This window comes from Accipiter gentilis, chromosome 2 (assembly GCF_929443795.1).
Source record: "Accipiter gentilis chromosome 2, bAccGen1.1, whole genome shotgun sequence".
In the NCBI taxonomy this organism is placed as follows: Eukaryota; Metazoa; Chordata; class Aves; order Accipitriformes; family Accipitridae; genus Astur; species Astur gentilis.
This window is the reverse complement of record NC_064881.1, coordinates 7,840,854-7,862,019: the sequence shown is the minus strand read 5'-3', so window position 1 is coordinate 7,862,019 and position 21,166 is coordinate 7,840,854. Positions and strand designations below refer to the sequence as shown.

At 38.1% G+C, this 21,166-nt stretch overlaps 1 protein-coding gene across 1 annotated transcript in view; it reads right to left on the bottom strand.

Moving 5' to 3' along the window:
* Positions 1–234: 234 nt before the first annotated feature.
* The window catches only part of ASXL3 (ASXL transcriptional regulator 3), a 131,531-nt gene continuing 110,599 nt past the window's right edge, over positions 235–21,166 (bottom strand). The window contains 4 exon segments of the mRNA XM_049825910.1: positions 235–4,830; positions 7,509–9,462; positions 14,615–14,720; positions 15,198–15,294. Coding sequence (XP_049681867.1) covers positions 1,141–4,830; positions 7,509–9,462; positions 14,615–14,720; positions 15,198–15,294 — 5,847 coding nt within the window. The 3' untranslated portion in view covers positions 235–1,140.

Below are 21,166 nucleotides of genomic sequence, written 5' to 3'. Positions count from 1 at the left end.
AGAATTACTTTAAATGGCAAAACTCTGAGATGTTTTTTAAATAAACTCACATAAGAGGAAAAACAACTGATTATCTAATATGCAACTGATATGCAATTAGAATCTTTCCTTATTCATTCATCACAAGAGCGCATCATTTTTAGGCCACAGAAAGGCTAAAACATCCAGAACCTATTACATAAGTCTGACCCTATAAATATATATATATATATATATATGTATTTGGGACTGACAAACCAAGTGGACAGATTAGAGAGACAAATGCAAATAAGGAATATTTGAGTGGGAAACAGGAAGAGGAAACAGGTTTTTAGGCCCCAGTAGAGAAGTTACTTTCTCCAGACCCTACTGAAACCAATGTGATTCCAGTTTTGGTCCCACTAACCCATCGCATATACATTTTTTTCCTCAAGGAATCAACAAGAAGAGATGATGAGTAAGATTTGAGTTCCATAGTTCCCTGGCAGGCATATAAGAAAACTCCTCTAACAATTGAAATTCCTCTTTTTTTTTTTCTTTTTTTTTTTTTTTTTCTTGGGTAGGTGAGGTGACTATATTTTAGCTCTAGATAGTGAAAGTCAATTGAAGAAAACAATCTTATCAGCAGAAAAACTGCAAACTGACTTCGGAGCTACAATGGCCAATACCCCACACCTTGCCACTACCCCCCTTCAAAACAGTCACTATTCAGTGTGTTATTCATTCTGCATAGTTACTCCACTTCTTGCAGAGTTATTCTTCCACTGATCTTTAACCTTCAGCTTGTATCAACTATCAAAAAGTGGAGAAAAAAATGTGCTGCACTTTGTGCAAATAAATAGAAGCTACGAATGACATGCATCGATGCCTTTTTTTTTTTTTTTAGCACAGTAAGAGAGCTCATAGAAGCTTCAGTAACAAGGCTATCTTTTTTTTAAACTACTTCTACAGGTTTCCGCTTCTTCCCAGAAAATGGCACTCAGGCAGGAATAACTAAATTCTGAAAGCACCACTTGGAAGAAAAAAAAAAAAACGATTAAAAAAAAAAAAAAATCAATCAACTAATTGCAAACCATTAGTGGCCTAAACTGTTCCAATTTCTCTGTTCCTTTGTCCTGCTCTCCCACGCTGATAAGGGATACTGCATCTTTGATTCAGTTCCTATCGTACAACCAGACAAGCTACACACAGTTTGGAAGGCCCTATGCAGTCATCATGACAGAAGGCTCCGCAGCCTTTGCACACGATCATGGCTTTCAGCCTGCAAGAGCATTTCAGTTCCAGTTCATCGGCATTGCTACTGTCAGCAAATTTCTGAACAGGGATCTGCGCATTCTGGTTAGACAGGCCTGTGGCAGTGGTTGAGCCACTTCCTAAAATCCCAATCGATTTCTCAATTGCAGATGCTGCCCTTTTGAAGCTTGTGCTACCGAAGTGTATTGTTGGATAATTTCCACAGAGCTGCTGCTGCTGCTGCTGCTGCTGCTGCTGCTGCTGTGGGTGCTGCGTCTGTATTTTCTGAGCAGCGAGTTGGGTAAAAGGCTTCTGTGGCTCAGAAAGTAAATAGGAAGAGAAATCTGCATTTTTTAATGCAAACGCTTTTAACTGTTCTTTCACTTCGTTCTGATCATAGGAAGTTTGTTTCATGCCCAGTTCGCAGCTGCTGCTTAAACCTTCCTCAAAAGAAATAGGTTCAGATTTTATATTGCTACAGATGCTTGCTGGCTGAGGCCAACTAAGTCTTTTAGTGGTTTCCATAGTAACTGTCGGTTGCTTTTGATCAGAGGGGGCTTCGGCATTTGGGTGAGGAGGGGGAGGAGGTGGCAGGGGTGGAGGGGGGGGAGGGGGATGCACTAGTGTTTTGCTCTGCAGAGTTTGAGAGGCACTGGCAATGTCATCACCTTCCTTAATTTGAATATTAGGGGAAAACACACTTCCTAGCCTCAGCTGGTGAGCTGCTGTAGAAATATTCACATCGCCCAAGCCCTTCTGTTCCAGGTGTCTGCTAAAAGCAAATGCGTTGCAGCCAGGTGGGCCTTTTGAAGTAGTTTGCAACAAAGCTGCCGTAGGAATGGGGCCTCTTGCAGCCATGGACATTTGGTAAAAATGCTGTCTATGTGAGGTACTAGCTTCTGCGTGAAAGCTGCCATTTTTATCAATGTGAAATAAGCTCTGCTGGAAACTGCATGAAGGCAACGGCCTCTTCTGCTGCTTGATCTCTGGGCTGTGAGCAATTCGGCTCTGAATGGCATGTTTGTTCAGCCACTCCTGCTTAAATGGCTGACCATGCCCTAGCTGATTCATGCTGGAACTAATTACACAAGGAGCCGCTTTAACATCTGTGTCCATCGACACCTTCCCAGGCTCACATTTAATTTGAGCATGTTCCCCTACAGTCCTGGCCATCCTCTTTTTCGGATGGTTTTCACGCTTTCTGATTTGTAGCGGGGCTATGCTGCCTGCTGTAAATCCTTTACCATCTGGGTTGGGAGAGTTGGAAGGATGTTCAACAATATTTCTCTCGGACACTACTGTTTTACATACTGAGGTAGTTTGCAAAGGCAAGGGAAGCCTGTTAATTTCTAGTTTGGCTCCTGATCTGGGCTGCGGCAGTACTTTCTCTAAAGGCAGGTTGCCTTGCAGTAACTGTGTCACTAAAGGATTGTTGGCCTCCACTGACGACAAGCGACAGCTAGAGCCCCCGGCACCGGTAACTCTCTTTAGGGTTTCTGTTGTCAGGGACAGGGTGTCTTCCATAGAGTCCACAATGGATGTCTTGGAGGTCTGCGGCGGCTGCGCGCTCGTGGCTATTTCTGCAGTCTGGGCAGGCATTTCAGGTCCCGTAAAATCCTCGGTGTCCATCCTGAAGCACTTGTCAGACTCATTCGTTTCCGATTTAACAGGAACAGCGATGCTCGTCAGAAGACTCCTGGATTGCAGTTCTGACATTTGCGTGTAACTGGAAGGTTCGGTTTTGACATTTTTTAAGCAGTTTTGCTCTGCGTATTCCTTATGCTTACCAGAGTTAAGATGGCTGACCACGGGCTGGTCTGTACTCATTGCCTCTTCATCATGCCAACAAATTCTATTGTTAGTGCTATACTGACTGGCACAGGCAGCATCTGCTTCATTTTTAAATGCTGAAGGACCTCTTAATTGCTCAGCAAAACCTTGGCTGGGAGTAACCACCTCAATTAATTTATCTTGAGGAGCAAGAGGCACTTCTCGAAGACTTGAACAACCTGCCTGCAAGTTCTTGCTGTCTTGCTTTGCTGTAATGGTGATAAAGCTGGAAGTGTGCTCAAGGCTTTCATTAGAGACCACTTCAGGCCTGCTTATGACAGACACCTGAGGACAGGCTATACTTTGTAAGGCAGCTTCTGTCCTTACAGGTCTGCTCTGCAGGTCAATGCTGTTCTCTGCATTTTCAATAGAAGAAGAAAGTGACAGACTGGAATTCAGATTTGTAGTGTGGTCAACAATGACTTTGCAAGGTATAGACCTATTCATGGCAGTTTGCGTAAAGCTCACTGGCTGAGGTTTACCAGAGAGATCCATTCGGTTTCGTGCTCCAGAGCTTTTTTCTAAGAGATCAGCATTTAATTTAGTAGCATTATCGTAAGAGCTTATTGTCACCATGTTACCAGTAAACATTGAAATGGGTGGCCTTGCAACAGCATCTGCTACTGCAAGGGTCTCACTGCAACTTAAAGCTGATCTAACGGTAGTGTGAATGGAGACAGTGCTTTGCTCGTTACACCCAGTTATGGCTATCTTATCAGAAGAAAATCTGTTGGTAGTCCCCACTGGGGGAATCAGTACAGAACTACCAGAGAGATGATTTGGCAAATTATTTGCAATAGATGAAGCTGGCACAGTGGCATAATGACTGGAGACTGTGTTATTCGCATTGCTACTTGGTATCGGCAACCTTTTGTCATCGATGGCGTTTGGTAAGACTGTATTGTCTATGGAGACTGGTACATTAGTGTTATCAATACATTTTGGTCCAACAGTTATGCATGGAGTATCAGCCCCTTGGATGGTTTTCAGCATATTTATATTACAAGCTGAAACTGCTGTGTTTGCACTGTCAACAGACATTAAAACAGAGGATTTATCAACAGAACTTGCAAAAGAAAGTTCTTTAATTGCTCCAGACATAGCAGTGCTGCAAACAGACACAGAGACTGAACTTTTATTATAAAGCACTGGCACACTGTTACTTTCAGTAGAGGTAGATGAAATAATTTTCTCACACAATTGTGGCATAGGTATATTTTCATCAGAACTGTGCACCGATATCTCAGTAGCAGTTTCTGGTAATATAGCTGTGTTAAGTGACTGCTGCAATAAAGTGGTAGTCTCACGGTGATGAGCAGACTTGTTGCTAGGGGACCTGCAGTTAGGATTAACTATGATGACACCAGTAGAACCTTCAATCTTTGTGTCAGTAGAAGTCGGTATCTCCAGAGATGAGGTACTTTCCTTTGAGCTGAACTGCGACTTCGATTCTTTATTAGTCTGGAGTAAATGAGCTCTGGCTTGATGCTTTGCAAATAGCTTGGCCTTTGTTTGCTCCTTGATGTGTGCCAGCGTTCTTGTCTTCCCACCTTCGCATGGGGTCCCCATTGCTCCAGAGACTATGCTTGCAGCTGCTGCCACGGCTGCTGCAGCTGCAGCTTCTCTTTGGGCTCTTGCTTGCTGAGCTCTTGCTTTGATATCTGCGAGAGTTCTAGCCCCAGTGTTTCTCCCACTGCTGACCGATGTACTTGGGGAAACTCGAGGTTCTGGTTTAGAAACAGGTTGGCTCTTGATGATAAAAGGTGGTCCAATTTTTGAAAGCTGGATCTAAAGGAAGAAAAAACCCAGTAATTTTAATGAGATCATCGACTCGCTAAAATCACCAGCTGTCTCTTAAAGGGTCAGAGAAAGGTAATGAGGGGAATTACTGTTCAGTGCAGTTTGACAGAAAAATACTACAGATTAGTGATATTTACACTTCAGTATTTTACCATCCGCCAGCATGAATAACTGACACCTGTATTAGCCTACTCACATTGACCCTTCTGACAGGAAGAAAGATTGAACTGGATGACAACATGATGCTTATCTGATACCATTTGTCAGACCTGTTTTATATGCAGTGTACCTAACTGAGAAGATCAACAAGCCTAGTGCAGCGGTACTAGAGAAGAGCCTATGACTAAGCACTTGCTGCAAATGTGTGAAAAAATAACAATCATGTAGTGCTTTTGCTCCTTGGTCTCCAATGACTGAGACATCAGGAATAGCCCGTCTTTCACTTATATACAAGACAACCTATCTTGCCTTTAGATAAGGTGTACCAGTATCTCCACTGAGCCTATTTTTCATGTTACACCACAGAGCACTTAAGTGGTATAAAAGAAGTGAATCACCAAAGGATATGCCTTTCCCTTCCTCACTCACAATTTTAAAGAGACTTGCTTTAGCATATCCCTGGGATACCTCCTACACCACTGCATTTCAAAAATGAAATCCTCAAACCTACAAAGATTAAAAATGCAAATATTAAAGTTTTAAATACCTAAAACTTTAAGCAAAATAATTACCTGTGAAATCACTGGGATTATTAGTATGTTTCCAGTTAGGCATATCTGTTTTCAGAATTAGAGAATAAGAGTCCTGGGACCACTTTATGACTCACACACTCTCTCAGAATACCCAAACATTGGCAAAAACCCATTTCAATTTCTTAAAAGGGACATACGTTTCCCGGCTGTCCACAGTAATAGGACCTAGTGGTAATGCTGTCACTTCTCTTCTGAAAGGAACTGACAAGAAAACTAGGTAGTATTTGTAGGAAAAGTAGTCATAAGGTGTGACGGGAAGTAAGAGCCGTATAGCAGAATGATTTAGGAGAACTGAAGTTCTTTTTCCTCTTTTAATTACAGAGGATAGGGGTTGTTGGTGAAATGACTGAAGAGCCAAATATTTGTTACACAAAAAACATACTAGAATTGATTGTCCAAAATTATTTTTCAAAATGCTTGCCAATTTTTCAGTATTGTCATTCACCGGCTGGAGGCTTCAGGGATATTAAATTCTTAAGAATGTGCAAGACTGACAGCATCTGACTTTCCATAAGAGATCAGTGGAAATCAATATTAAGATGGTATTGTAATATTTAGCCACTTATATTAACCATACAACTCTATGCTGGTCTAGAGGGTTGGAATACTTCACTTTTCCTAGCAGGTAAATTTTTGGCTTATAAATAAACACTCGTGCCTAATATTGTGAGGCTTTACTATTTACTTGAACATAGCTTCAAGAATACCACAAACTCACAACTACTTCAAAACAATTTGCTTTCTGTTTCAGTAGCAACTTTTTTCAGTTTCCAGTTCGCATCACCAGAACTGCTAAATCTTTATGTGCTTGATTATTTTTATTATTATAGTCATGACCCTTTCTTTATTCCCTAGTGATCTATTTTTCTTTGTGCTTAGAGAGTGATTAGAATTTATTAGGCTAGATAGAGACCTTTCAAATATGAAAGATATCACTAAACTCAGAATGGGCTAACTTCCAATTGCATCACTGCTCATAAAAATAAATTAGTTGAAATATGCTGCCGCACTAGTGATTAAAACAGTTAGCCTATTTGCCCTCCTGGCCATACTAACAATGTTCAGTGATTGCAGCAGTTAAAAATAAATGCAGAAAAGGGCATTTCTGAATAATCAGGAAGTAGTATTGCACAGTCAATGGCTTAAGTTCAGCAAATTGAATCTAAAACTTGGCTGATGTCATCATGTACAAAATTAAAAGGGTCAAAACACTGAGCCTATATATAACTAAATCTATAGATCCCTCTGTTAGGAAAAAAAAAGCTTTCAACTGGAATTTACTTTCTTACATAGCAGAATGAGACACATAAAAGTGTTTGCTTAGTTGGTGTATCTTTTTTACCTTTTGCTTTGCCATTAACAAAGATATCTACCTATATATAACAATTAGACACTTCCCCCTGATAGCCAGGTCTCTGTTTTCAATTAATTCTACAGGTAAGACTTATACTTTGGGCTTGCAAAGGGATCTCCAACTATTCTGACCCTAGGTTCTCTTGCTGGATTAAGGCACCGGTTGTTTTTCTTAGTATTGGTTATGGTACCATTTATTATTCATGCTTGCTGAAGAAGTCACCCACAGGAAAACAAGTGGATAATACAGCTGGGTAATTAGAAAAAGAAGTAGCACTGTGTAAATGATGGGGAAGCTTTTGAATTAGATTAAGCCATAGATCCTGGAAAACTTTCCCTCACACAAAAGCAATTTTGTAGCAAAGACCCTGACTGAACAATTATATTTATATCAGAAGTAATTTGGCATGGTACGAATGTAGTAGTAAAGCGAAACCACCAGTACTAACACCCCTCACACCTCCACAAAAAATACACCGTGCACTGTGTCTGCATGCGGTCAGTAGGAGGGAGATAATAAACCTTTAGTTTCCAAGTTGGCCTGTTTATTCACTACTTTACCTTAAGGGGTGGAACTCGGGGTTCTTCTCTGGGTGGCTGATCTTTATCAGATGGACTTGTTGATGAAACACTACGGTTAGGCTGATCATCATCTATTCTAGCTCTCTTCTCTTTGCAGATTCCAAAACTGTGCTGTTCTGCTGTTTTCCTTTTTGGGATCTCTGGGTCTCTACTTTCATTCCTCACTTCGGGTGATTTTGTGGGTTCTAATGACTTGGAAGAATGTGAACTCTCTAGACGGCTTTGGGTGCTGCCTGCTAGCTTGTGAGATTTACTTCTGCCCACTTCAGAGAACGTAGCTTTCTCTAGAGATGAGGTATATAGTTTATCATGTGGCTTTGATGGAAGCAGTTCAATATTTTTGCCAACTGATCCTTCTGATAAGACAGCTACCTCTGATGGCAAGAGTGTACCTTTCTTGTCACCTCTTTGCTGAACACTGTGATTTTTAATTTTGATCACCTCTGGAGGAGAGTGTTCTGGGATGGATGCAATGTAAGATTTCTCAATTTCAGAATGTGACTTACATGGCTGATGACTGAGGCTTTTGCTTTGGGGCTCTTCCAATACTGAACTATCAGGTATAATTGTTAGTGAACCAACTTTCATATTTTCAGGAGCAGTCTGAAGTTGCTTTGGCTGAACAACAAGATTCTCTTCTTGAACCACCTTAGGAATGGCAGAGCTTTCTTCTTTCAAAGTGGGAAGGGAGTCTTCCAACAAACACGGAGATTTCCTTTGTTGCAGATTAAGTCTTTCATTGCTTGGGGAATTAGAAACTGGAGATGTCTCCGATGGAAGAGGCAAACTATTTGCCACAGATGTTTCAGAAGTTAGAACAACAGAAGATACTGAAGATGTTTCTGATGTTAAAGGCAAATCAGACATTGGAGATGTTTCTGATGTTAAAGGTAAATTAGAAGCTGGTGATGCCTCTGATGTTAAAGCTAAATTTGACATCAGAGATGCTTCTGAGGTTATGGGTGAGGTGGACATTGGAGAGATTTCTGACATTAAAGGTGTGTGCAAGTTTTCATCACTGGCCTTTTGCTGAATATCACCTTCAATGTTTTCAGTACTGGACACTTCAGATGAGCAAGCTGTTTCAAGAGATGCTGGGGTACAGGGTTCCTCTGAAGTCGACTGAGTGTCTCCTCCAGGAGAGGCAATACAAACACATGGTCCTTCTGGACTTCCAGAGGAAAAGGAAGTCTCAGAAATACAAGCATTCTCAGACAACTGTTCCTCAGGGTCACTTTGAAGCTCCATATCCACCGCAATGCCTCCACCAGTGAACAAGGAGCCTTCCAGAGCAGCATTTTGCATTTCTGCTGCAATTAGCTCTTTCGCAGACTCAGAATCCTTCTCTGCTGTATCACTGACGGAGTTTGTGGATGAAGCTGATTGTGCTGGTGATACACAATCCTCCAGCTGATCTATCACAACTGACATCTCCTCCTGAGAGCATTCTGACTTCAACTCCACTTTAATTTCAATGTGAGATACAGTATCAGTTACATCATTCATCATGACACAGGACTCAGTGCTGTCTGCAAGCTGTACTGCCTCTGTTTCTTCATTTGTGCCAGCTGGACTTACTGACTCCTCAGAAAACTCATGTTCTGTTTTATGGTTTTCCTCTTGGCATTCACAAATACTTGTCTCAACCTCTTCAGCAATCTCTTCCTGAATGATTGATTCTTCAGGTATCAGTATATCCTCTGAGTCTGCTGTTAGATCCTTGACAGGAACCTGTTCCATACTACAAAGAGATGGACAATAATCTCTCTCTGGTAAAGGTGGAATTTTAGCACCTTTCTCTTCGCGGTCTTCAAAGGTTGCTTGCTTAGAAGGACCAGGTGTGCCAGAAGATCCACACAAAGAATTGCTTTCATCTTCATCATTGTTCTGCACTGCAGTGAGTTTCATTGATTCCCCTCTTGACATTCCCAATCTAAATAAAAACACACAAATTAAAAAGGTCTTTTCATCACAGACATGATAAAGGAATAGGATCGTCTTTCTCACCCACATCTTTTATTTACAAAAAGGACATCTTTTCCAGTTTAAAATAGTGGTTTGGTTAAGTGGCGGCTGACTGATTTATATATGGTTTTATACATTTTGGAAACCTAGCTACCTGGATTTTCTTACCAGTGTTAAAAAAACTTAAATATTTTTAAAATAAGTAATCTATTATTCATTATTTAACTATTTGGCACATCAATGAAACAAAAAAAACAAGTTACACAGATTCACCAGTACCCATACTCTGCTTAAATTTCTGTGTTTTGTTTTGTTTTGTTTTTTAATACCAGCACAATATTGCAATACTAATACAGCATGCATTGCAGATGAAATGCACAACTATATCTTCTTCCATCAGTAACAGTTCTAAAGCAAATCCCTTTTTTCCCTCCTACACCTGCATTTAGGGTCAACACAGCCAGCAATATGGCTTAAATGCTGCACTTTAAATAAAAAGCTGTACCTAAAACTAATAAGGCAAAGCACGTGTTTCAGTTTTGCAATTTGACAGTCATTTCAAATTTATCATGAAAATCAAAATAACTCCACTTCAGCCTCATTTTATAACTCAAGAGGCAATTATAAAGATCTCAGTTGACAGCTTGTGTGTTTTTGCTCCATTCTTTCAGCAAACTAAATACTTCATTTAAGATAAAAACTATTTCTAAATAAACAGATCTATCTATATACCATTCATTTGATTTCACTATAATTAAAAAGAAGATTAACATTCTTAAGCAGCTAAAAAGACATATTTATAAGCTATGCATTCATTCTCATGGATGAAGTGCAAAGGAACCATCCCTATGTATACTTCTCTTCTGAAGATTTTCTTACCTTTGGTCCTGAAAATATTAGTTTAAAAAAAGTTTTATTACTTCAACAGAATTTAAAAAAATCCACACAACAAATCAAACCAAACCAAAAGCCAAGGGCTGAAAAAAATAGTTATTTTTAAAAATGTGTGCACTCTGACATCCTCATTTCTTTCCAAGGACAGTGGGAGTACAGGTGTTCAGCATCTTTAGTAAGATTTTTCCAAGCAAACTTTGAGCATCAGCAATTCCATAACAGTAGAAAATACACAAAAGCTTGACTGGAGGCCTTAACAGAAATTTCATGGTCTTAAGTATCTTCTAATCTAATTAGTAGAAGTTTGATCTCTGTTCTCATTTTAATCAGAAAACGAAGAATAATATGGAAATAAGCAAGCATAAAAGATATTCAGAAATTATGGAAGCAAGATAACTTGTCATTGTGCAGCCAGAGGATACAGAGATCACAAAGGCCCATGTATATGGATGTACAGAATAAACATGTAAAAACACCCAAATCTGTGGTTGCGCATTTTAAAAATACTGAACATATGCATTACAGTGAGAGCTGTAAATGCAAAAAACCCCCAAACCAGCCTGCAATTGGTACCCCAAAAAGCACTCTCAGGGTAATTATTAATATTGCCTACTGGTAGTCACTTAATATGCACAGAATCTCCCTATGCCATCAACATGCTGAGGAAGGATCCTCTGGAGAGCAATTCAGAAGAGCAAATTTACATCTCTCACATTGAATGCATTTCAGAAGATGTGTCTTTCTTCTATATAGACTATAGGTTCCCTATATCGTCTAAGTTTAGGTTATAAGTAGGTGAGTAAAGTTTAGTTTACCTAGGTTTAGGTGAGTAATTTCCTTCCTCTAAAATTCCTTGTGTAAACAAGCAAAAGTTATCTCAATGAGGAGGGCAAAGAAATCCACTGCATTACTGAAAACTGAATCAGTGGTCTATTTTCTCTAGCTGGCTTACATCACAAAAAGATAGTGTCTGATATTTATCTTTATGGAATGAAAATCAGCAAAGGAATGAAGGACAGGATAAAAGTGAATGCAACTGTCACATGGACACTACACAAATGCTTCACACATTCTAGCAACATATTGAAGAGGAAGAAGTGTAAGAAAAATAAGATAATGCAGGATTAAGGCCAGCAGAACATGTACTGAATCTTAATCGTTTTTTTGCAGTATTGGAAATACTACTATCTTGAAGAAGATACTGCAGTGAAGAAAAAGGCTTTCAAAAGGAGAAGGCTCAAGATCAGCATGTTTAAGGCAATCTCAGATTGCAAGATAAAAAGCTGATCTGTCTTCTTCCTTAGAGAACAAGACACCCAAAGTTTGCAAAACAGCACAAAAATATGAGGACACCAGTAAAAAGCAATCAGTGAAAGTGCTAAAGACAGGATTCAGCTGATAAAGTAAGGGCAGTCAATCATCAAATAAAAAAATCCCAAACAGCTACTCAAGGATATATGGATGCTAATATTCTAGTGCTGTGATAAGTAGTACCAGGGAAAATAAAAAAATAAAAAAAAAAAAATTAAAAAAGAACAATTAAATCAGCAATAAAATTGAGAGGAGACCTACACAAAATTAAAGTTTTGATTTAGTGAGCTGGCAGCACTATCCTGACACATAACTCTCTCAAGACTGGGAAAAGAAATAATAAATTGAGACAAGAGAATATAACCCTTGCAATCCTGGGGCAACGAGCCAGAAGAATGTGGATTTCTGGCAACATGCATCAGCTGATCCTAGACAAATGACTGCAGAATGAAGTTTTTGGTTTTTAGAAAGTCACAGAGAGGAAAAATGAACAACCATAAGGAAGCGGAAAGAGAACATAAATGGATGGAAGTAAACTACAACTACAACTGACAGTCCCGTGATAAATCGCTTGGGTACAGGCAAGAGCAAACACAAGAAACATAATGTGTAGAGCCAACATGGAAGAAGCACTCTAAAGCCTTTGAAAGCCAGGTACTGGGGAGTGTATAAAAATGTTTACAAAGATTCTGCATCTATTAATAGTCCTTCTCTAAGTATAAGGTGAAACTTGAATTTACTATTAAAAGATCAAATTGGCAGAAGTCAGAGCAAAAATACCACATTGACTGTAAAGTGAGCAAGTTAGACTGCAAGAGAGATCCATTTTGCAAACAGTGCATGTGAGAAATAACTCAGGAAGCTTTCAAAATCTGTTACTCCAGTCAAATCAACATAGCTTTTCTGAAAAGAGACAAAGTGCAATCATACTCAAATCAAGTTTAAAAACCAAACTGAAGAAAGGTGAGAGAACTTACACAAAGTGGAAGCTATAGCAAAAGCTACCATTCAGTCAGTAAATAATGAGAAAAAGTACTTAAATCTGGCCAAACAGTAAAGTAGACTCTGCCTACAGAACAGCCAGCAAGAAGAATCCAAGTGAAACAACACAACCTGGGGAAAGGGCAGGGGGGACCAGATTCAGTACTGTAGTCAAAATGGAAATTATGTGTAATATGACATTTTGCATAACAATGTTGATGTCAGGAACCTATCAACCCAAATGACATGTATCACTGCAGACTGAGTAATTATCTGCCAACCATTATAGTGTCCAGCATTCAGCTAGCATGGCAGGACTGCTGGCTCTGTAAAAGTATGAGTATCATTCTCTGTGTATGTGACAGTCATATGTGACTGAGGAATACGCTTCAGCTAGAGTAAGGTCCTCAGGCTTTGCTGGCACAAATCTTCTACTTCTTGTGGAAGGCCCTATGCCAATACCTTACACAGCCCTTTCCTTCATGAAAAGTTGGTAACTGACTCTTCTCTTGACATGCATAATGAAAACTACTACGTTCCTTATCTAGAAACCTAATTAATAGTTTTCAATACTAAAGGGATCAACACCTGCACTACATTGAGGTCTCAAAGCTGTTAAGTAAGAAATTAAGCACTTGACAATAAGAAAGTCTGCCATATTAAGACCATAGAATTTCCATTATATGTAAAGATAAGGTGTGTAGAAATAGTATTCACCCTGGGAGAAGGCACCTAGTAAGGGTGTGCAAAATAAAATATTAAAATGCATCTGTCCATTTGTTTCCTTGTTTTCACTACATTTCCCAGTGGTCCAAGGCAGTGGATTGTGAGAAGTAGCATTGTTATCGCAGAAACACTTTAGTTAATGCCTTAATCTTTAAGTTAATCACTTATATGAAGGGTTCCCTGTGCCCTGGATTTTCTAAGTAAAAAACATCTATATAACAAAAAGTAAGACATCCCATGTGATGATGGTTCCCATGGCACATTTTTGTCTGCTAAGTATTATGCAAAAATTCCATTAAAACATACCTGAAAATAAAATAAATAAAAAAATCAGTAACTCTTAAAGAATTAGTTTGTAGTTATATTAATTAATACTTTCATTATTTAATATTTTGAAAAACAGGGAGGTAATTCTAAGTATTGATAGATTAACTTTTAAAAGCAATTTTTAAAAGGAAGATTCTTGAATTTTAAAAAGATGTGAATCTCCTTTAATTTGACTAAAAAAAAAATAATATAAGAACTGAATCTTCAGCTGCTGCAGAATGCCATCTCTGTGGCATCATCAATGAAATTGTGCTGACTCGTCCCAGTTGTGCACCTGGATTGGTACTATCTAATTCATTTTAGACAGTTAAGGGTATTTATTTATTCTTTGCATCTCACTTCTAAAATTAGACTAGTCCTTGTCACCTTCATTTGACTCTAGCCAATATTTCTTCTATATTGTACATTCTATTCCAGCAAGGGCCATCTGAGTCAAACAATAAAAACCACTATTTGATTTTAGAAACATTGCAACTAGCTTAGAAAAAATAAGATTAACAAAAACATACTACGGAAATACCTGTACTCATCTTCTAGTCTGTAGAAGCTGTATTTATATTTTGCAGGAGGGAAGAATTGCCCTAATGCTATCTTTTAAAAGATAATTAGAAAATACTCACATGCTTCGCCCTGTGTCTTAAGCTCTCCTTGGAATGAATTTTTATGGATGAGTTATGAACCTTTAAAAATGCAATTGTAATGCAAGTGCAGACACACCACTATAATTCTACCCACAACTTCTTATAGTGGGGAATGACTGCCTTTGATAACTGCTTTATTAAGTTTTACAGCATATGACCATGCTATGTGAAGCAAAGAATTATATTTTCATTTTCTCCTAAAAGAAAATAAAAAATGCTTTCATTTGCTTCAGTACTTACTTTTCACCATAAAACCTTTCAAAGAATTTTTCCTTCCAAGGTTCTGTTTTCTTTTCTTTTTCAATCTCTTGTCTGATGCGCAACTGCATTTCTGGTGTAAATTCTCCTAAAAAACAAATACTAACATATTGAATAAAAGTTGTCAAGGATTAGCTTAATATGGGTAATTATAAATTACAGATACAAAGGTGACATACAGTGATTTCTGTTACAGTCATCCAACAATTCCAAATGAAAATAATTAAAAACAAAAGGGAGTGTGACATAGAAAAATTTAATTTACCAAATGACATCAGTATTTCAAAAGTATATTGGTGGGATGTAGTTGCATGCATTTATGTTTCCAAGGCTGGCAGTGATGAAGATGCTGGTTTTGTTTTTTTTTTAAACTGTCAAAATAAGCTGCCACAGCAAGCTGTAAAAATGTACAGTAAACTCAAAATGTAATCAGCAATTCTTCTTTGGCTGAATTACTGGTGTATTACCCTTTCTATTCTAAAAGTATTTCTCAAATGTAGAAACAGAGACATTCTTCATAAAAACAATAAACCTTTGGTAAATCTGAGAACAAGTAGTGAGTTACCTTCTGCCAATCGCTGTTTCCACCCTTGTGCTGCATATGCGAAGAATTCATTATTTAGAGCAGAACTACTGAGGCGCAAAACTCCATCACTTCCCATCTAGAAAATAAGCCGATGGTAGCAGAAGATAGTGTCAGAAATAGTGTCAGCTAAGATTACATAAAAACAGAGTTCCAATTAAGGGAAATGGGGAGGTATAGGGAGTGGGAATAACAAAGAAAATTACCTACTACTACTAAAACAGCATTTTCATTATAGTTGTTACTGTAAATGTAAGTGGGCTAATCCAGCATCAGTGTGCTCTCTCCAGTCATCAGTATTACTGATGATAACTCAGTTTACAACTGACTGATGTGTTTTAATCATAGGCCTCTATCTTAGGCCTATGTCTAGGGCTATTGTACACAATCAAAAATCAATATCATTATTGTACTTGTGCATATGCCTGGAATATGGTACAGAACAAATTAATTAAACGTAATGAAGACAGTAACATTGCTGTTTCTAAATAAACCTAACACACATGTTAGCTAATATGCTGTACCGGCAGAAGAGTGGGTGACAGGTAACCTTAACAAAATAAGTGGTGTAAACTCAGCACTAAAACTAAAAACAGCTATACACATAATTTTATAGGCATCAACAGTGAAAACAGTGGAAGAACATTATAATTATTTTTACTTTCTACATCCGTCACACATTCAATGATAAACCACTATTAAAAATCACAATATTTTCTACAATAACTTTTAAAAGCAATCCAACTATTGAGCTTTTACCATAAAACTTCATGCTTATTTTCAGGTTGTAAGGATAGGTCTGACTGTTGAAGGAATTCTAATAACTGGAAAAAGTAATTATATAAAACAAACTAGCGGTGGGTATCACCTCTAGCATAATAAACAAACAGACAATAAAAACAAGCTAGCAAACAAAGAAAGAAAGACAGGAAGCAGCAGAAGAGGTAACGTTGCTAGAACAAACACTCTCACTGTTTTACATCCTTTAAGGTAACTAAGAGACAAATGTTTGCCAACACCATTTGTGACCTAGCAGCAAAACCCAGCACATTTTCCAGCATATTAACATGTTTCAGCTACGTACTATCCCCTAATTCTCAGTGCTTGTTTCAAACTGGAGCCAGAAAGAGGGAGACGTGTCAGAAACATTAAACGATATTTAGCTGTATCTCCCTCACTGAGCTCTATATTTCACTGATAATACTGGCCCTGCTTTCAGAACAATCTTTGCTAATTTACTCACTACCTAGCTGACATCCTGTCCCACAATAATCTCATAGGAGTAAACCAGAAAGATGTGAAGTAAAAAGAGAAACAGAATGATAAGCATGAACTCTGAAAAACAGGCAATGCTAAAGGCATTTGATTACAGCAAGAAAACAATATGTGCGTGGTATCAGGGTCCCTCAGCAGGATATGAACCTACAGTTGCGCTGCCTGTGATTTCCTGCTATATGGCATTGTTTTGCCAACAAGTCATAGGATTTGCATTCAAGTAGGGTGGATATATAATGCTTCTACACTTCTCATGATGTGGGTTGTGGAACACATGCATATTAATTACAGATAGGCTATGACTAATGCTGAAACTGGAGAAAAAATGGAAAGAATTCTAGAAGTAATATATTAAAGTGAGATTTTTAGATACCAGTGCCTCTTGCACCTGAACAAACAAACCAATATGTGGTCGAAAACAGCACTTACACAATTTCCTAAAAAGGTAAGATGAGAAGTAACAAAGAAAAGAATCACAAGTTACTAAATAAACAATTCTTTGTTCCTCAAAGAAAGGTGCAGCTTGAAGCTACCTTGAATTTCAACATAAAAGGAGATGAAATAGTAATACCTACTCGTGTCATTGTAGGTTCTACTCCAAACTTCAGTAAATTTAAGATTTTATCCCTAAGCCTGACAGTGTTTTGCAGGAAAAAGTAATACAGACATGAAATTTTTATTATCATATTTAACCTCATTTAACTGCAGGCTGTCTCTGAAAGGCATGGTCCTCATGAAACTCCATTGCTCAGCTGATGGCAAATAGCGTAGCCGTATGACTAGCCAGATCAACAAATCTCTTAGGAAAGTAATAATTTGCGGACAATAATTTCCTGTTAAATCAGCAAGATGATCCAATTTATCCTAAAGTCATATGATCACTAGATCTCATGCAAAGTTGGAATGTACCGCAAGAGGCGGAAGAGAATGCCACTTTTCAGCACCAATCCACTTTCAGATTGCATTAACATAATACGAAACTGTAGCCAACTGTCATAGAGCTATTTCACCTGGCTGCATAAATCAAGAGCATTATGAAGACTGCCAAATAGTATTACCATGTGAATACAAGAAGAACAGTATTACCTTCATTGTAACCCTCTTGTTGTAAGGACTTGAGAAAAGCAAGCTTTGCAGGAAGAGTTACTGCATCTTTTATTTTATTGGCCAATATACTTGGAAAAAAGTGCCAAGTTTTTGGGTACACAATTTCTTATAAGGTGTGAAAAAGAAACCGCAAACCTCAAGCTAAATGCTAGAAAGAGGTTCAACTAAATTCAAATGTTAACTAGTCCACCTGAGAGAAAAGCACAGGCTGGAACTTCATAACAGAAAACAAATGGTAGCAAGGTCATAGGTAAAGTTCATTAGCTCTTGTGGACCAGAAAACATGCCAAATAGTAAGTACCCACGGAAAAAAAAAGGAAATGGAAAAAAAAACAGGTGGAAAAAAAACCCAGAAGAAGAATAGCAGAAAAGGGGAATGAGAGGATTGCAGTGGGTTACCTAAGAAGAAAAAAATAGTATAGGTCAAATAGCAATGAAACAACAGATCATTTGTGGACTGCATTGGAAAACAGATGCATGCTGCACTGACCACTTTAGATATTAACTGTAACAGCTTACAAGTATTAGGGGACTAGGTTTACAAGATCGAAAAGATGATGTTAAAGAGGCTTAGGTTAAGTAAAGAAAGAAGAACAAACTCAAGAAGAAGTCATTGCTGACTTCATGATAGTCATTGCCTTTGATGAACTGGCAGAGGAGGACCTTTCTGAGACCTGTGTTCACGAGACCACACAACTCATGGAACATTTAAGTAGCTGGAACAGCTGAAATCTAGACAGAAGGGCATATAATGATACAGAAGGTGGAAACACACTAAATAATTAGAGGAGGAGCTTCCAGTAACGTATTTTAACATGATGTGAAAGAATCATTTCAGGCTAAAACACTATGGAAGGGTGCACAGAAGCAGTCATCATTACCTAGACTTGGTACACATAATGCACAGTGACTTCACCAAACTTGCTCAGAAATCTGAGATCAAAGAACACCTGTGCTGGGAATTAGAACAGGAAGAATTTATTCAGTCAGTTAAAAGCTCAAAGAGAAAAGAATGAGGACAAAAAAGCTAAAAGAACTCATAATGGCCAAAGAGCTAAAGTGAATGAGGCAGAAATGTTCAAGATGTTATAAGAAAAAAGTTATAAGCAGAAAGCAGGTCCACTACCAAATGAGGAAAACAACCCAAACTAAACTAACAAGAAGTTCAATTGTTTAACTATTTTTGATTCATTTAACAATTTCTACACAGGGAAAAATGTTTGAACAAGTTAGAACAGACAGAAAATGAGCAATTTTATGTCTAGTTGTTATGAAAGAGTCTATCAGAAATAACAACACTAACAAAGATGTTTTATTCCTTTTCTCAATACCCCAGTCATGGGAAATCAGGCTGACATTTTTTCTGCTCTGTTAAACTTGGAAGGGCTAAGAGGTCTTCCTCCTACAATATTAGCTAACAATCTCTACTGAAATCTTCTTTTCTTACCTCACTCAGAGAACGCATTTTCACCTAAGTCAAAAAGTTATAGTGGAAATAGAAAATTTTGAATCCAAAGGGTGTATTTACTTCTCTCTGCTCTGATGATAGACACAGCACAATTAACCACTAGGTCTAAATTAGAATTTGAAGAAACATGCTAATAAAGCAGATCTTAAATACACTATTAATTTTTATGGTATTTAAAAAATGCTGTCTAACAGAGACAGTGTGTTAATGAGCTGGAACAACAAACATTTCTTGGAAAGTTTATGTTTTATTCTGTTGAGCTTTAAATTTCTGTTTTTCTGATTAAGCACAATGGTAGAATTACGTTTTCTAATTAATACTTTTGTGCAGAATTCACAATGGCTTTTAAAAGTTCCTCTTTTTACTGAAAGCAAACAAAAAACCACTCAACCCCAAAACTTCTCTGCGAAAACCCAACATCTGTTTGCATTATAAAGCAAATGTCAAACATTCTTATCAAAAGGAACTGAGTAATCTTTCTATGAACAGCTACTTCAATTATTTTCCTCCAAGTTCCACTGAAATTCTCTTCTGACAATAAGGCAGGGATTATTTTTCTACCTTAACCTGAAGATGCACACTGGTGGTTTAGTAGGGATACAGCAAGTACTGCACAGGTGTGTACTGGTAGGTTATCTGATCTTGGCTAGAATGTCTGAAGACAAGGAATTAGCAAATCTATTATTTCTATCTCTCTTTCAAATGACTCAAAATTCTCCTAATGTATTCATAAAACTACTAATGATCCACTATATATAGTTCTTGTGTAGTAGAACATATTTCTTACATAAAAACTTGTGTGTGAACATCACGCCATTTGACCATAATACCTGACAATATAAAACCAAACAAAAAAACAGTGAGAGAAGTGAAGATTCATCCAAGTGAATTGTTCAGTACCACTCAAGTAATTATATACTTTCTACAAACTGCTAGTAACCCTCTTTTGTGCTTTTATACTTTATATTGGGGGAAGAACAGTCCTGTAATTCATGGACTTTCCCAAAGGTATGTAAAAGGAATTATGTGCAAAAGATGGAAGGTATGAGAAAATACATTTTGACGCTTTTGCACTAAAGCCTCCAAAATATTAAAAATGAAAAATTTAGCAGCATTTATATCACACACAGGAAAAATTACATTTTATTTATGTATGTGGAGAGAAACCACCACCGTTTTCTAACATGGAACAAATGCAATTCTCCAGTACTGGGCACCAGCATCAAACTGACCTGTGATGAATGTACAGTGCAAATGTAGCAGCTGAAGATGCAGCAACCTTAGTGACTGACTTTCTGAAGGCAAACACTTCGGAGAGCTGGTGAGACAACATGCCGAGCCCGGCTCATTTTACTCTTGACAATCATGGAGCAGAAGTTCACAGGTGACAGGGAAGACCAGTATCTGTATTGTCCCCCCAAAATCTCCAATACTAAGGGGAACTCTCTCCAAGAAACAGAACTGTCTGAGTCCACGTACACAGAAATAAAAACTTTATTTAGGTACTCTGCATAATCACTCTGGAAGAGCTCCTCTGTTTCTACCAACAGTAAAGGAAGCAGAAAGATCAGACTCCTAATTTGGGTCTCTACATTTGCTACCTAAGCCAGTCAGCATGAAACACCCCCTTGCAACCTAAATACAAAGAAAACATCAGTAGATATGTTTGAAGCATACCAGATTCTCCCTGGCTCCACAAAATCCCCAAAGGATTAAAAATTGCTATCAAATCTAGTAAAAAGTGATAGTAAGCTTTAGAAGAGATTGCAACAACACAATACATGTCTCAACATGCACAAGCTTCTACCAATTGGACATCCTCTGAATGCAGACTAGTGTAAATTGGGGGAGTACTTTGGAACAAACACTTTGGTGACTAATTCTTGCGCTTTCCTTACACATCCATTACACTGCATAGGCCAACCATGTCCAAATTCATGCTTGTTGACCCTATAAATTTCCACCACTTCCTACTGGGGATCATGAAGTCTGATGCATTAATTGTTCCTTCATGCCACGGTGTCTATGTCAGCAAAAACCAGATCTCTCAGTGCTTAACACCAGGCTTGGTGGTTCATGTTGTAACAGGAGTGAACGGCCT